Source organism: Castanea sativa, chromosome 10, assembly GCF_040712315.1.
Source record: "Castanea sativa cultivar Marrone di Chiusa Pesio chromosome 10, ASM4071231v1".
Taxonomy (NCBI): Eukaryota; Viridiplantae; Streptophyta; class Magnoliopsida; order Fagales; family Fagaceae; genus Castanea; species Castanea sativa.
This window is the reverse complement of record NC_134022.1, coordinates 30,755,024-30,773,119: the sequence shown is the minus strand read 5'-3', so window position 1 is coordinate 30,773,119 and position 18,096 is coordinate 30,755,024. Positions and strand designations below refer to the sequence as shown.

At 34.0% G+C, this 18,096-nt stretch overlaps 1 protein-coding gene, 1 long non-coding RNA gene and 1 pseudogene across 2 annotated transcripts; all 3 read right to left on the bottom strand.

Moving 5' to 3' along the window:
* Nucleotides 1–463: 463 nt before the first annotated feature.
* Nucleotides 464–1,746, bottom strand: LOC142612382 (G-type lectin S-receptor-like serine/threonine-protein kinase LECRK1; annotated as a pseudogene).
* Nucleotides 1,747–4,862: 3,116 nt separating this feature from the next.
* Nucleotides 4,863–9,475, bottom strand: LOC142613136 (uncharacterized). The gene is made up of 3 exons (XR_012840237.1): nucleotides 5,493–9,475; nucleotides 5,307–5,393; nucleotides 4,863–5,188 (listed from the first exon to the last, which is right to left on the bottom strand). It is a non-coding gene; the product is annotated as an uncharacterized LOC142613136 (long non-coding RNA).
* An 857-nt stretch (nucleotides 9,476–10,332) lies between these two features.
* Nucleotides 10,333–13,147, bottom strand: LOC142613135 (putative CoA ligase CCL9). Its single transcript, XM_075785349.1, has 4 exons — nucleotides 12,721–13,147; nucleotides 11,555–12,605; nucleotides 10,908–11,011; nucleotides 10,333–10,811 (listed from the first exon to the last, which is right to left on the bottom strand). Exons 1-4 carry the CDS (start codon nucleotides 12,919–12,921, stop codon nucleotides 10,593–10,595), a joined length of 1,575 nt encoding a protein of 524 aa, XP_075641464.1. The 5' UTR covers nucleotides 12,922–13,147; the 3' UTR covers nucleotides 10,333–10,592.
* Between the last annotated feature and the right edge of the window lie 4,949 nt (nucleotides 13,148–18,096).

Below are 18,096 nucleotides of genomic sequence, written 5' to 3'. Positions count from 1 at the left end.
CATTAAAAAATTACAATGTTATCTTAATCAAAATTAAAATTAAACCAAAGGAATAAAAAATAAACTTTATAATAATTTATTCCACAATCAATTGGTAGGAACATTCAAATTCATAGCCATGTAAATTGTGTTTTGAAATAAATTTAAATTCCTTTTTCCAAAAACACTAAGTATTAACCCAAATTGAAATCCAACCAAAGATATGAGAAGGAGAGAGAAGACATTGTGATAGGAATTTAAAAAAAAAAAAAAAACACTAACACACAAAAAAACCATGAACATAAATGAGAGAGAGAGAGAGAGAGAGAGAGAGAGATTACTCACATTTTTTTGTATGGAAAACTATAGATTAAATGGGAGAAATGATACCAAATTTATACAAAATAAGATGGAGAGAAGACCCTGGCTAACGGTGAGAAATCATACCTTGAACAATCTAATTGCCTCTTCACTTGTATGTGCTTTAAACTCTAAGGAAAAACCTCTTAGCATCCTTGATAAAACCCTTTCTATGAAAACTCTGGCTATCTCTTCCTCTACCCTGTAGTTCGTATTAGAGATGTGGGCTTAATGGGGTAGCGGGCTGCTGTTACTAATAAAAAGATTACCTATGGCCCATCAATTATATTTAAAACAAAATTTAATAATAACCTCAAATAAAAGTATGTGGGATATTACTCCTACCTTGAAAAATGTTGTGTTTGAATCATTTAGTACCATTCTTCCATATTTCAAAGGAAGCTTCAGCTTTTGACACGTACTATTTTTGTACATAGGGGCCTCACAGTTACATTCCTCCAAACAAGTTGCTCGGCATTCCTATTTAGTTGATAATGGCAGAACGGAAAAATTATTATTATCCCATACAGTATTGGATCTTGCTTCCATGGTATAGTTCATATATCTGTCTTTGCTTTTGCAACTTTCTGCAGTGAAATTCCTTTCGCAACCTGAACTCCAATTCCCCCAGTTAACACTTGTAAATCCTGGAATGCATGAGCAATTATTAGAAGATGACCATGTGACTGACTAACTCCCAAAATTGTGTGAGTATAGCCTGAAGATCCCATCGGCATCAATTTGCATAAGATACGCATAAGATACAATTTATCTTTTGTTGGATATCCACCTTAAGTCAAATTTTTTATGTTTGTGCCAGCGGAATTGAGCAAGTAAAGATAACCATCATCATCAAGACATAGTGAAACGTTATCGCCTTTTCTATCTATCCAAGAAGTCCAATAACAATATTCATGCCGTGTTTGAGTTTTGCACTGGGTACCGCACGAGGTTTCCATATGTCTGCATTTTCAATTGAAATATTCCTATCGATTGATCAGATTCTGAAACACTAGAAACCAGCACTTTTCTCGCTGCGTGGCGTTGACCCTGTAAAAGAGTATTGGTTAGAAAATCAAAAGTTTGCCATGTTATCTTATTATTAGAATTATAGAGAACAAAGTTTCCTAAATCAAGCATCAATGCTGATGTTGCACCATCAGAAGGATTGGCATTGTTGGTCTCTTTGCCTTATGCTGTTTGCAGGATGGGATTCCCATCTGTAGTGAAATTCAATGTAGTATCAGGGAGAACTCCTATAGCATAGCCATTAGCTTGTTGGTAGAAGCCAAAGGCATATAGATCAGAGGGTGACAGCCATGGAGACATAGTGGTAGGTGTTAAAAAGAGCCCTGGTTTACAATGGATACCCCTTGCTGAATAGCTAGCTCTCTCTCTGTTTTCCATTCACTTAGTTTTCAAATAGAAAATGAATAATAACATTTTGGAACCAAGAATTCAATCCACCTCCATGAAATATATATTTTCAATAAAACAGACAATGACTCAAGTCTTTGTCTCTACATGAAAATCAAATATTTGCAAACCTTGTACGAATATGTATGATTGCTTCAAATTTCAAAAACCAAGTTTGGTGTGGTTTAAGAGAGAATTTTTGAAGTTGTTTGAAACGAAATAGTTTAAAAAGAATACCAGGGACTTGAGGAAATAGCTTTTAAGTGTAATGAAAAGTGGTCACTTGTCGGTTTATGTATATTCTTCAAAGAATCTGCATAGGAAAGCAATCATTCACTTAAGTTTCTTGCTTAGTGAACGGAAGTCTCTGCCTGTGTGCACATTCAAAGTCTCTCAAGTCTACACTAGTCTCTGCCAATGAATCATTAGTCTTATGGTCCTTGCTTCTGATCAGAGATATGTGAATGCAATAGGCCCAAGCTCAATCATTCTAGTCTAGGGTTTAGTCCTAGACTAGACGGATTGAGCTTGGGCCTATTGCATTGGGATCCGAATCATCTCCATTTCCCTTTGAAATGGAGAGTGTCCATTTCACGGACAGGATCTTTTTGAAAACAATCAAGGGTCAAAAACGTGCTACATCAATTAAAATGTAAAACTCTAGGATCCGGATTCAAACTACAGTTAACTCAACAGTTTCTCTCTCACCAAACCCATCTGAATATTTCAAACTCTCTTTCTCTCTGTCTTCTCCAAGGTTCGACTTTCTCTCTCGCCCCGCCGTCACGGTGCCACCACTACCACTTGTGCCAAGGCTACGATTTGATCAATCTTTTATGCTCCAAGCTTTTACCCAAACACTATAAGCAGAATATTTTCTCCAACTTCGTTCGCTAGAAAAATATCAACTAATCTATCTATGTTTGCATGCCTTTTGCTGCTTTGTTTTGCTTTGTGATAGTGCTTTCTTGGGGTTTTTGATTTTCTTTTGAATTGGGATTAGTTTATATGCTTAAAATTTTTATAGGGGTTTCTCTTAATATGTATATATATATATATATATATATATATATATATATATATATATATATATATATATATATAATCTCTGTGTGTGTGTTTTATGTTGTGGTTATTAGAATGTTTGGTTCCATTTTTTTGGTTTATGGGTATTTTTTTTTTTTTTTTGTCTCACTGTTATGTAAATGTTTGTGCTTTTGCATGGATTTTGATTTTATTTTTAATTTTTCACTTTATTATGAAAGGTTTTAGGGAATGTATTGTGAATGTCTCTTTGTTTTCCCTATCATGCCACTGATTGCATAATTGGGTGTGTGTAAATTGTCCTTTGTAGGAATGGAATACACATAATTGTATTTTGATGATGAACTATAAAAGAAAACATTCAGCCTATGGCTAGATTTTTGTTTATTGGCTGCTAGCTGCTGATATACACTAGCTTTTAGGGTGAGGCAAATGAATTTTCGATTTTCAAAAATCTAAACTGTTGAGAACCCTTTTGTGGTTGGTATTTGAACTTTAAAGCTCTTATAGGAAGATAATTGAATTTTCAAACTATTTTTTGTGCCTCTCTTTTTGTAGATTGGTTCTTGTATTGGCCTTTTGGTTATCCATTTGGAAAGTCTGCATAATTTTTTGGACAGAACTGTTATTGGTTTCTTTATAATTTTGAAGGATTGAGATTTGCTAATATTGCTTGTAGGTTTCATTGATCCTAATCATCAGTAATTTGGAAGGGCCTTTGGAGCTATGATACATCCCAAAGCTTTGATCTTGTAGGTTTCATTGATCCTAATCATCAGTAATTTGGAAGGGCCTTTGGAGCTATGATACATCCCAAAGCTTTGATACCAAAAGAACTTACATAACAAAGAAGCATCATACATTCATACCAAGAGATGGGGCAAGTTGTTTAACACGAGGCAAGTCAAAGTGATCAAGCTAAGATTGAAAATTGTAGACTTTGGATAGAATGTATAATCAAGAAGCAAGAGGTGGAATGTATAGTCAAGCAATAAGCACACCAATTGTAGAAGTTTCATGTTATTATAATCATATAATCAAAGTGTTTATTTCAACGGAATTCTTGTTATGTGATCAAAGTGTACATTTTAATAAAATTTGTTCATTTTTTTAATTAAATTCTCTTATTGTCTACTCTGTTGGATTGAATTTTGATTGTAATGCCAAGTAGCTCATAGGGGTGCAACCCAAGTAAAAGAAAGTGATTAACTGGCTCCCTTACCAATTTGCAATGCAAGTACACAGAATTCACATGAATGTGCATTTAACCAAAAACCAAGTGATTTGCATATTGGCCTTAAACTGCTTTGCACATGTTAAATCCATAGAAGCAACATCGTTTGGAATTCAAATTTGATTCACAAATTCAAAATTTAAATAGTGCAATGGCAACTAGATTGCTTTATTGCAAAATACATTATATTCACTGATGGCATTGGGTACTTGCCTTAGAAACATACGCTAAATTTTAAACTCAAAATTTCTTAGTGAGAGTGGAAACAGAAGAAAAATTGACACACCAATTAAAATGCAAACAGCTCCAAGCTTGGCTTATTTATATAATTTTGTTTCCCCAAACAGCAACACTTATATATAAAAACAACAACTCTTACCTAGACAAAAACTAAACACTATCTACAGCAAAGAGGGAAACTGGTCCACTCCTAATAGCGTAACAATTATGTAGAAAACAAGAACTTCTATAGAAACACAAACAATACATCCAAAACCTTTAAAACAAAACAGGACAATCTGCTACAGAATGTGCAATACTGGAACTATTCTGCAGAAACAGTAATTCTGCAGAAAAACATAACAATTTCTGCAGCAACAAATAATTATGCAGAAATTAACACCATGTAGAGATACATCAGACATGCAGATCACTGTTACTTGCTTGATTGAGCAGTTACCAAATGTTGATACTCCTGCAGAAAACCAAGTGCTCCATCAAGAATGGACTTGGAGTGAATCTAGATATGTTCAATTTACGAAAATTATGATCCTCAATTTGTCATGAAGAAAAATTTATGCAGATTATGATCCATTGAAAAGAAACTTCAAATTTATGGATCATTATAACTTCAATCTTAAAGTAAGAAAATTACAAAACAAGAGCACTTAATCTCAACATGTGTCATGGATTATAAAACAACATCCTAAACTAGAAAAATGGCTTGACTTTATGAACCATCTCATTCCATCCACTTGTAACACTTTCTTGAGTCAAGGGACCTTCACTTGCAACACTTCCTTAAGTCAAGAGACCTCATGCACCATCAATTTTGTCATTGGAGCCTACAACACTTGATATACTCTCTAAATGTGATGCTAATGCAACACCTGCTGATGAACCTCCCTGATGTGATGCAAAACTTGTAGAAGCCAACTACAAAAAAACCAATTACACATTACACATATCACAAGCTTAGCACTAAAATTATCAAATCATGCATCTAAAATATTATTAATATCAAAGTAAAATATATAATTGTAAATATCTTTACCATTAAAAGTTGTGTAACACTAGTAATATTTCCAGAAGAGATATCCTCAGTTTTCTTTTGTGCCATGAGGTCACGTGCATATATTTCCTATAAAAATTGTACTTGTTCAACAACAATAATAGTATACTATATTAATGTGTAAAAATAAAATAGAACGGTGAAAATATGGATAATTTAGAAGATTACCTCTTGCACTTTTTTATTCTTTGTTTGCTTCTTTGATGTGCCTGCCTTTGGTTTCAGCATGTTTTCTATCTATAATTTCGTCCTACGCTTTTTATTATGATAAATATCCTTTTTCTTTATCCCTTTTGGTACAATAGTAATCAAAGCACATAATTGATCATCTTTGTCTACAAAATTAATGGAAGGCTTAATGATGTCTTCTTCTACATTAGCTTTGCAATTCCTAAGGTCACAAAGTTTTTTTTTCAAGTATGCAATTGCTAAGCTTAGAATATTATGGACTTCTTTAGTTTCACATGCCTCATTCACCAATTGAATATATTTTGGACATAAATCTCAATATCGATCTACAGATTCCAATCGAGTATCCGGCTTAATGTTATGTTTTGTGCAATTTTTTCTGCTTCCAGATTTTGCATCTCTTCTCCACCTCTTCATAATATATCCATTAGGAATCAACTTGATATCTAATACATCAAGAACTTTCAAACCATGCCTACATAAAATACCAAGTAACTCAAACTTTCTGCAACTACAAGATAGAGTCTCATCTAATGGATTCCACATGACTTCATATTTTCCATATTGATTGAAAACTCCAACCACATAACTATGTGTTTGACTCACATTGCATTCTAGGATGGAAAGTATCATTACCTCTTCAACTTCTGTCTAAAATAAATCAAACAACGTAGGCGTACACTATTGCTACTTGGTTAAGCATAGGAGAGCTTTTGAGCTTCAATTTTGGAAATTTATGTCTTGAGTTGTATTCTGCTTCTAACTCCTTATCTCGTTTTTTATTGACAACTCTTTCAAAATGAGTGAAAAACTCTACTATATTGAGATCAGTACGCAAGCAATTATTCAAGTCAGCATTGAGACTCTCACTAAGCTGGGTTGTCTTCATTCTTGCAGTAAAAGTTCTCTTAGCATATGCTTGGGCCCATTTTTCCTTCAATTTAAATAGATCAATTAGCCATTTATTTTCACGAACATCATACTTATCCAGCATTTCATTCCAAGCTGTAAGAAACTCATCTTCACCATCATACTCATAGATACATGCTAAGAAATCATCATTAAATTAAGACTCATTTTTGAGTAAATGACTCAAGTGTCTCTCAGCATTCTACCACATATGCCAACTACACAATGCATGATATGTCTTAGACATAACTAATTTTATTGCAGCTGACATTGCTGCATCTTGATCTGTAAAAATAGTGATTGGCTTTTTTTCAGACATTGCTTTTAAGAATGTCTCAAATAACCATACAAAAGATTCAATCGTTTCATCATATGGAAGTGCACCTCCAAATACAACAGTTTCTCTATGGTGATTGAAATCCAAAAATACTTCAAGTGGCCTTGCATCTCTATTTGTACTATACGTTGTATCAAACGTTATTACATCACCGAAGTGGCTATAGTCAATGATCATCTTGCATCGGCCCAAAATATATTAGTAATCAACTCTTCACAGTCCAATTGAGTAGAGAAATAATATGAAGGATTTTCCTTAAGTTGACAACTGAAATATCTTCCCAAGCTAGCAGCTTCCCCATGCTCCATGTCTCTCTGTCGCTTAGTGCGTAAATAGTTATTATGATCTTGCTTGGTAAAACCAAGATTATCATATCCACCGACTTGCTTACTAAAAAGCTCATAAGATTGCTTAATCTTATTCCCGATTCATGTGCCAAATCAATTTCAATAGCATGAGTTGCAGCCACTTTCCGTTGTGATGGCATCATGTGTACAGTTGATGGGAGGTGGAGATAGTGATTATGCTCAGCAATAAATTCATTCACCACATATTTTTTACTATCTCGATTAAGTACAATAACCAAACGTGCTTCACAACCACATCTTGTTTCTGCTTGTGGATTCTTTATATTATGATCTCTCTATTCTTTGCCTCGAACTCCCTCCTTCATGCACAGAAATCTCCTTGAAGTAACCACTCCAGTCTTTTTACATTTATTTACATACTCTTTTCTAATACTAAAACCAGCCTTTCTGCCATATTTATTATAAAAATTATATGCAATCTCATTTGCTTTAAACTTCATCCCTTTAAATGGGGTAGATTCCATAGGCACATTAGAAGGAACATGTATTCCTATCATTATCCTTAGAAAAAATTGACCATAAATTTATTATAACTTTCACCTATCATTTGTTTTCAAAACAGAGATGATGTAAAAAAAAAAAAAAAAAAAAAGAGATAAGAGTAAAAATGAAAGAGTAGCGAGAGTAAAAATGAAAGAGTCATTGGAAGCAAGGAAAAATTATGCTGCTGAGCAGTAGAGTTACGGCATCTACTAATCCAACTAAAATTGCAAGAAACAAAAGACATAGCCAAGTCTTGAATGTCAGCAATCAAATGGGAAATAAACCAGGCAGAACAAGGACCATTGGTGTGGATAGACCAGGCAATCAAATATGCCATATACTAATAAAGATTCAATCTTTATCTCAAAAAAATAAAAAAGATACTCCAAGAATCATCCAGCCATTATAAAGATTCAATCTTTATCTCAAAAAATTAAAAATAAAAGTTCAGATAGACTCTAACTTGCATCCAGCCATTAAAACAACAATTATAAACTCACCAAGACAACAATATAAATGCAGAAAAATGAGATGGACTCCAAGAATCATCCAGCTATTATAAAGATTCAATCTTTATCTCAAAAAATTAAAAATATAAATTCAGATAGACTCTAACTTGCATCCAGCCTCCAAAACAATAATATAAACTCACCAAGACAACAATATAAATGCAGAAAAATTATCAAACATCAAATAAGATAACCATAAACAAGTTTTATGGATATACCTCTGTTTTGGCAAGATAGAAACAGAGATGTGCTCTGAACTTGTTGTCTGAACCTTTAAATGTGTTCTTTGAAGCTTTGAACGTGTTCTTTGGTTTTCACTTTTCCCTCCTAAAAGAGCTGTAACTCTCTCTCTCTCTCCCTTTACATTTTATGCTTTTTTTTTTTTTTTTGGTTTTCTAGTAGAATTTGTCCGATTGAGTTAAAGAGCCCTCTAGTTTAAGTGTTTGACCACAATTAAGATTGATATTGGGTTAAGTTATGAGCTCACATTTTTAACCCATGATATTTTTCAAAATGATCTTGTCCATGAAATGGACACTCTCCATTTCAAAGGGAAATGGAGAGGATCCGGATTCATTGCATTGGGCTAACATATCTCTAATGCTGGCAATTTGTCAGCTGAGTTTGACTCACTAATCCAAGTTGGCTTGACCCAATGCATGTTCGGGACATTCATTTTGCTGTGTTGAGAATGTAATATTAAAAAAATTCACAAAGAATTAGACAGGGAGTTCAAAATAATCATTGAAACCTGAAAGTGAAAGGCAACTCGGTTAAATAATCACAAATTTTGTCAAGTAAACCTCTAGATTGTCTCGAAGATTAATTCTTGGTCCCATGACTCCGGCCTAGAAAAGTTGAAATGAAATCTAACGAAGATGTGTAAATATTAATGGTTGTTGAGTATTTATGGTAATGATTTTAAAAGATACCTGCAGAAAGTCCAACTCTGATCCAGTCTATCTGATTGATTGGTTTTATAGTAACTTCATAATCTCCTTCAAAGGTACCAGCAGAAAAAGTCCCATTTTTAGGCTAGATTGGTAGCCTTGTGTGCCAACGCTAAACTAAGATGTAACACCTAAATCAAATTTTGCACCATAATTGTTTAGTGTCAGTTCTTAAAACCTATAAAAACAAAGACACCCTTTAAGAAAACAAAAACAAAACACCCAATCAAATACAAATAGTCGTAGTCTTAGAGAGTTTGCCCGTGTTTTAATAAGCCTGAATAGCACCGATGCTGGGCCTGGCATCAAAGCTAATGATGTAAATGTAATCCTACTATATATTTTATAGTTGACAGAGTTAGTGCACCCCATTAATTCGATAACTCTCAGACTCAGACTCTCAGTCTTAGTCAAGTCTCCACTATTTCGAATTCGAGCAACCGTCGACTTTCAATATTCAATTCCAATTCCAGTTTTTACAAACTCTGTTTTAGATTCCATATTGCCATGCCGTTACGGCTTGGTTGTCCTCCTGTCTCCCTTATTCCCTGGATCTGGACTATGCAAACGTGTACTTTAATTATAACAAGTCAATATTTTTTTACAACAATATACCAACAAATCCTATTAGCAATACTCTTTTCTTTATGAGAAACGACTTAGCATTACACAGTTACTATATTTTATTTATTTTGCCGTGACAATGACACTAACACTAACATGAATGATTTTTGCCTTTAAAAAAACATTACTATTATTTGGAATTATTTCTAAATTAAAGATTTTTAATTGGAAGAATGTATTCATTTACCTTGCATCCTCCTAAATACTTGAACCATGGCCCGACCATCGCACTAAGAATATGCAGTGATGGGAAATCTAACTTAAAGTTAAACTCCACCTGCGGGCTCAGGTGCAAATGAACTAACGTATCCAATTAAAAGTAAGCTCTAAAGTTACACAAAATGTCAGCTCAGCTGTTTCATGTTTGGTATTCAACTTAAAAACTGAAAAACATAAAACATTGATTTTACAGCTCTGCACTTTTTGTGCCAGGAAGGATCCCATGTTTGAAAATTGAAATATACAAACACACTCCTGCGGTCAATTAAAGAGTGGTATTACCATGCTTCGAATATACACACTAATGAGGTCAATCAAAAAGTGACCGACTGAATTGTAAATTAGGTACACGTACTGTGATATTTGTATATTTAGCCATTTATTATAATCAAAAAATCATACAGGACACAGCTCAAAGACTGAACTGTAAAAATTGCTCATAATTTTATTCAACCATGTAAAATAACAGCTGTCAAAAGAATTTAGGAACAAATTCGTTCATCATGTTTACAAAAGAAAAAGTAATACAGCAACCATTTGAAGAGGAGCTCAAATTAAATCAACCAACCATACCGCATATTCCTATCATTGAGAATGTTGTTATACTTGAATATCAAGCACTGGAAAGTAGTTCGTTTGAACTATAATAGCCATGCCACAAATGCTGTTTGAGAAACTCATCAAGCTCCAAACTTGGGAACTTTGGCAGTGGAGATTTGAGCAAGGAAATGCTCTGCTACCAACCTCCGTTGAATCTTGCCAGTAGCAGTCTTTGGAAGAGAATCAGTGATGAAAACCTTCTTGGGGACCTTGAAAGCTGCAAGATTTTTCTTACAAAACTGCAACACTTCTGCCTCATCTATATTCGACTCTTCTCTAGGAATTATTGCACAGTTTATCTGAAAAAAGATTGAACACCAAAACAATTAGAACTTTAACACCAAAAAATGTATATCTCAAATGGTTTGGGTTGAAGGGAATAACAATTTTCTTACCTCTTCACCATATTTATCATCAGGGACTCCAAAGGCAACAGCCTGAGCAACATCCGGATGAGATAAAAGCACTGCATCAACTTCAATTGGCGATATCTTCTCCCCTAAACAACAAAAAGAAAGAAGAAAAACAACCCATAAGTAAAGCTAACATGGTTTTATATATCAATGTACAAAAAACTATGTAGCATTATTACTACTCCCACTGTACCAAAAAAAAAACACAATGCATATTCAATACCTAACCTAAACTATGTAGCATTATTCCCATTTGACCCCACATTTCGAATCCATGCCTAACCTAACAACTCAAGTTTGGGTCTTTACTCTTTAGTCATGTATGCGTTTCATGCATGTAATCTATCATTTGTTACCTAGCTACTGCCTAGGAGAATAAATGAATAATCAAATTTAATGGTAAGTATGACATAGTTAATTCAACTAAAGACTCTTTAGTCATGGAAGCGTTTCATGCATGCCATATATCATTTATAGTTCAATTAGTAAAGTTTAGAAAACTTTTTCTAGTCTCTTTTTTACCACACAAAAAATAATAATAATAATAATAATAAGCTGTCAAATCTTAATTTACTAACATAAATTATGAACACGTGAGAAATATGTTACATTAAAGTAAAAGAAAATACCTCCACGGTTAATGAGCTCCTTGATCCGACCCACAAGGTGCAAATACCCATCGGAGTCGAAAAACCCGAGATCACCAGTATGAAACCACCCGAATTGAAAAGCAACCTTATTAGCCTCTGGATTGTGCTTGTAACCCTTTGTCACATTGGGTCCCCTAATACAAACCTCACCAGTAACACCTTCTTTTTGTGGGACCCCATTTTCATCCAAAACCGACATCTCCTGACCCACGGGTCGACCCACAGACCCGGCCTTGTGCCCACCATCTTCGGGCAACGGGTTCGAAGCCATCAAATGAGAAGCTTCAGTCATTGCATAAGCTTCTAGAACCGGCGCGCCGAACGATTCCTCGAGCCGAGCCAACACTATTGGAGCCAGTGAAGCGCTGCAGCTACGAATGAATCGGAGCTTCGGGTACGACGGTTCGGGTTTGCTGAGGTGGCGGTCCAAGAGGATTTGGTGGATGGTGGGGACAGCGGTGTACCACGTGGCGTTGTAAGCGCGCATGTCGGACCAGAAAGTTGAACCGGAGAATCGGCCGGCGGATGGAAGAGTGGCGGCGGCGCCGGAAACGAGTGAACTCAGTAACCCGGCGATTAACCCGTGGACGTGGAATAGAGGTAGGACCAACACGGTCGAGTCGGACTCACTGAGTCTGTACACCGATTTGATGTTCCGGACCGAAGAAGCTAGGTTGAGCTGAGTCAAAGGCACGCCCTTGGGTCGGCTCGTGGTGCCTGAGGTGTGCAAGAAGAGTGCCACGTCGGATGGATCGTTCACGAGTTCCTTAACAGACTCGGAGTTGGAATCGGTGGAAACAGAGTTTCCGATACTGATACTCGACGCGCCGTCCGAGAGCGCGGCGGTCACGTGAGGGAGTTTGAGCTTGGAAGCGGCGGATTGAGCCGGTTGATGTCCTTCTTTCGGTGTAATCAAAAGCTTCGACTCGGAGTCGGAAAGGTAAAACTCGAACTCCTCCGCCGTGTAAGCCTGGTTCAACGGCGCCGCTATGGCTCGGCATCGAATCACAGCCAAGAACATCACCACAAACTGCACACAAACCCAAAAACAGAAGTTAAAATTTTTTTTAATTGTTGTTTATTGTGTTTGGTTAGCGAGAAAATGAAGGAAAATAAGTAAGAAAGAAAAAATCGAGCGTGTATACCTCGATAGTGTTGGGAAAAGAGAGAGCGACGACATCGCCGGGGTGGATTCCGGAGGCGAGTAAGAGAGAGGCGGCGTGATCGACGAGGTGTTGTAATTGGGAGTGAGTCAAATCGAGTTTTCCAGAGACGGAAAGGGCTCGGCGAGTTGGGAATTCCAACGCGGCTTTGTTCAATAATCCTGTGAGAGTTAGATTTTCCATTTCTTTCTGTGTGCGTGTATGTGTGTTTATTTTGATGTGAGTGTGAAATTGAGATTGTGAGATTGTGAGAAATAAATAAAGGAATTGGTGACTCCTGATAGGAACGAAGGGCCGGGTTTTGGGTTATATAAACAGGAGACTGGAGAGGGAGGTAAGAGTGTAGGCGGGCTTTAGGAGAAGGGAAGGTTGGAGCTGGGAAAGGAGGTATTGGGACAAGTGGCACATTTGAATGTCGTTTTGGAGGTTTCTGAGTCGGTCAGTTTTGATCAGAGACAAAGAGTCGGTCAGTTCGAGTGTGCTGCGTCAGGAATCTGCTTTGTCTCTTCTTTGGCTGACGCGTGCACAACCGCTTATAGTTTCCACCAATATTACACACATTTTTATCTCATTTTTGGGTCGGGAAAGAAAAAATGATAAATCCACGTAGTATTAGCATTAAAGTTTTTAAAGAAAAATTTATTTGATATGTACGGTGATTGTGTTCTTTTTAAAATTTGTTATAAAAATATTATTTATATAATAATTTTTATAAAAAAGATATTAAAAAGTGTTAGTTAAATTATAAGACTATAATGTTTTATTTTAATTTTTTATGAAAAATAATACATGCTTGCATGATACTCAACATTAATAAATACAAAAAAGATTTGACAAATAATTTGTGGTTAGAAAAAAGAGGTGCGAACTAATTAAGTTATAAAATCCTTGACACAAAATTTAATATAAGCTTATAAATTAATATATAAAATTTATTTTTTTAAAATAATTATAATAGAATTAGAACATGTACATATTTCATTCTATAACAATATTATTTATCATCATTTTGTGTTGTTATAAATGGAATTTAAATTCATATCCATTACTTAAGAACTAGCCTCATCACACTCATGAAGATGAGACTTTCTATTTTTTAAAAAAATTTATGTTTTTTATTATATATATAATTTTTATTTTGAAAACCATCAGGAGAGTGGTCATATTTTGTAGGCAACATTTTAGAGGGAGTTAAAAATGTATCTACTTATAAAAAAAAATGTTTTTATCTATTTAGTTTAGTTTTTTTTTTTTTTTAGTTTTTTTTTTGGATAAACATGGGGTGTTTTTTTTAAGGAAAAAAAATCAGTGGGTTGTTTAACTTATTTTTCTATTTAAAAAAAAAACAATAAACCAATAATTACTTTGAAGAAGTGGGTTAGTGAAAGAGTGTTCCTATTTTGTAGGCAATGTTTTAGTGCAAGTTAGACATATATTTTTACCAGACTATCTTTTAGTTTTATCTCTACTTAAACCTAAGGGTGTAGGGGTATTTTGGAACAAAAAAATCTAGTCCAAACATGAGAAACCCCTTAAATAGTAGTATAGATAAGATATTTTACCAATTGAACAAATTCTAGTATTAATTAACAAGCAATTGTTAGTGTGGAATGCTATAATCAATTGTATAGTGGGAGTACCCATTTTGTTAAGTTACCAAATGTTTGGAAAAAATTTTAGCTCCAATTATTGATTTAAAACTATCCTCCTTCAATTCACTATTTGGTGATTGAAAAGACCATTTCATGTGTATTTTAGGCTGCGTTTGTTTTGGTTTCAAACTATTTCAGGAAATCATTTTACACCTCACCATGTGTTTGGTTGCGCATGGAAAATAGAATTTTCTGAAAAAGCATTTCATTTGGCCGTAAAATAAAGGCTTTGACCCGAAAAATGAATGCAGGTTCTGTTTTACCTTCAAATCATTTCGAGGCTCACACCAAATCAAAAAAAAAAAAAAAATCTGGGCTCACAGACGCACAAAGAGAGAGAGAGAGAGAGAGAGAGAGAGAGAGAAGAGAGATTGCACCCCAGCACTGACTCCACCGAGATCGCACCCCAGCACCAGCGAAGCCATCTAGATCGCGCGATCTAGTTCGCGCCACCTTCGCCATCGATCGCGCGATCAAAGCCTCCGCCGCGCCGACCGCACAATCGAAGCCTCCACCGAGCGATCGAAGCCTCCGCCTTCGATAATCGCGATCTCGCCTCTCTCTCTTCCTTCTTCTCTCCTAGATTTGATGATTTTTTTTTTTGGTTTTGTTTCTTTTGTGTTTCTTTGCTAAGAAATGATGTTATATATTTGTTTGGAAGCTGAGAAAATGTGAGAAAATGTGAGTAACAAGTAGAAAATGTATTTTCTATGGTATTTTCAAGAACACAACCAAACATTAAAAAATATTTTCCAAAGTATTTTTTAAAATACCACCAAACACCTAAAAATATTTTCTTTTCCGAAAAATATTTTCACCTGAAAATATTTTACACTTGGAAAATATTTTACATCTAATCAAACACAGCCTTAGTGACATAACATTTTTAAAAAGTCATGTAATTTGTTTGAATAATATATATGAATAATCTAATAAACCGGCACATAAATAGCTAAAGAAGATAACTCCAAATTGGTTTAGAGCTAAACTGTGGGTCCATTTGATAAAAAATTTCTAGTAATGTTGTTTAAGTGTTGTGAAAATATGTGTAGGTGAAAGTGTTGTGAAAATACATGTTGTGTTGTTTAAACAATAACAACGATACCAAATGGGCCCTTTATTATTTAGTTTTAAGTCATTTTGAATTTTCTTCTAAAAAATTTATATTGAACTTGCTATATTTTTCTTAGGTTTTTTTTAATAATTCTTAGAAAAGTTTGTTATAAAAATATTGTGAACGTAGCACATTTCATTCAAATTTATTACAAGTTTTATTTGTTTGTCTTTTATCATGTGGCGCCGCTCTTTTTCCCTGTTATTGTGGTTGCGGGATCTTCTCTTGTGATTTGTCTAGCTCAACAATGACTCCCATTTAACTAAAAAAAAGAGACTAAAGTGGAGCAAGAATCCTTGATAAGTGCAAAGACTACAACCAATTGCCAAACCAATTATAGACAAAACAACTAAACAAGCAATTACAACTTCAAGCATCTTCCATTCTCTTCCAAAAAAAAAAAAAAATGTGATAGTGTCTGTCATTTCATCTTCACCTATCCTATTGACACATTACATATTTCCTTCTATATCCCAACAAAAAGATACCATGTATTGTTTATTTGACAATGTTGTACCACAACTTATGTAGTTTGGAATATTATCACTATATAAAGGAAAAACCTCAACCATTTCTTGTTTGTGCTTCTCTATAAAGGAACAATTAATAGATGGAACTTTCCCATAGGATTAAAATAATAAAAGGGGGTCACTTAATTAAATTTAATGACCCTGCTATTGTATGTTAGTATTATATATAGAATGTATCCCAAACTGATTCAGATGACTCACCGCACAAGTTAGAATATATAGAATATAATATATGGTTACACTTTCTTGCATATATAAGCCTTGCTTCCTGGAAACATGTTAATAGATAGCATATAATATATAGCTGGATCCCTTTGTAATCTCCTTGGTTAATAGTAATAATCCACTAACTCTTCCACTTCTGTGTCATTTAATTTGCTAGCTTCATTTTCTTTAAGCCCAAGTTTGTTCAAAAGTGAGTTGTCCTAATTTATTAGATTATCATTTTTTTTTAATCCTTTATTGTATATGTTAACCAATACCAGAATAGGACTTTACGTATGGTAGTCCCATGATATGATAATGAGTCCTATATATGATGGGGACCTAACCACATCATGTATATTTTTAATGCCACAAATGTCCATCATCAAGTGACCTCTTGTGTCTCAACTCAAGCCTTTCGTTCTTTATTTCAAAATTTTCTAGGCCACCAAAAATGGCCATTTGTTTCTCCTCTCACTCTTCTGTGTGTTCAGCCAGAGTTTACGTTCAACACAAGGATGCCACCAGTTGAACTTACGAGAAGATTCTCCATTCAACAAAGATTCTCCATCTTATAAGAGGGATACATACACCTGGTATATGATATATTTTCTTCTCTCCGTGTTCGAGATAATCATAAATATTGTCATGCAACTGTCCTTTAAATTTTCTTCAAAGGATCCAACATTTTATATATATATATATATATATATATATATATATATATATATATATATATATATATATATATATATATTTATATTTATATATGCTGACAATGATAATTGGATATCTTCTTGGGTATTAGTACATTTTATAAATTATTGAGTTTGAGTCAATAAACAATAAAGCCAATAACTTATCAAAAATAAAAATAAAAAAGACTTTGAAACCCCGTTAGTTACCTGACCTGTATAAATTTTGAATGAAATCAATCGTTAAAGGGAATATGATAACCAGGAGAATGAGAGGTGGGCTTTCATAATTCATTGCCGGCCATACTTTGTTATTTTAGCATCGCCACTGCTCTCATTGGAAAAGTGATGCTCAAGTCTGTGCACCTTATAATTGATTGATTTAAAGTTCTTTTCTGGTACGAATGATTATCTAACATTCATCTTAATCAGTTGAAAATTACGTCACGTCTTTTGGGTTATGCATAGTAAAGCTTTAAATGTGTCTTTATTTATTTAAATATCACTTAAATAATATTTAGCTTATTAATAATAATTTTAATTAATGTTCTATTCTATGATTTTTTATTTAAGATTCATTATTCTTGCTTTTTATTATAACTAATTCATGTGTTTAGAGTTATTTTATTTTATTTTATGAAAGATAATACAAGTCTTTGTGATACTTTTTATTTTTTTTGAGAAAAAAATACAAAAAATCATAAAGGAAATTAGATACTCAGTATTAATAAATACAAAAAAATTGACAAGCTTTTTTTAGAAAGGAAATTAGAAAGTTTGGGAAAATGTGTGTGCAATAAACACCACCCATTGAGAAAATCAAATTATAATAAGATAAAATGAATAAGAGTAGACAGAACGAGTCTTCCCATAATATAAAAAAGAGAAGTGGTGTCTATAATATTTTTATAATATTCTCACAACAAATCATAGGTGATAAGTTACTACTGATTTTAATTTTAACCCATTACTCAATTATTTTTTTCCTACCAATTAGGACTAATAACAACACATTATAAAAATATTGTGGAAAAGTACATAACATTCCTCTGTAGGAAAATATCTATATAACCAGCATTTGTGTTTCGAAAAGGTCCCCACAATAACCATGTTAGATGTAAGAGCCAAGAGGTTCAATTTAATTGATTGTAGTCCGATGAAAA

What these genes read in the sequence shown, in the direction of transcription:
- LOC142613135 (XM_075785349.1), bottom strand. Translation starts at nt 12,921, where the DNA reads ATGGAAAATCTAACTCTCACAGGATTATTGAACAAAGCCGCGTTGGAA. An exon ending in CTTTTCCCAACACTATCGAG is followed by an intron (nt 12,606 to 12,720) that starts GTATACACGCTC and finishes GTTTGTGTGCAG; the next exon opens with TTTGTGGTGATGTTCTTGGC. An exon ending in ATGATAAATATGGTGAAGAG is followed by an intron (nt 10,812 to 10,907) that starts GTAAGAAAATTG and finishes ATCTTTTTTCAG; the next exon opens with ATAAACTGTGCAATAATTCC.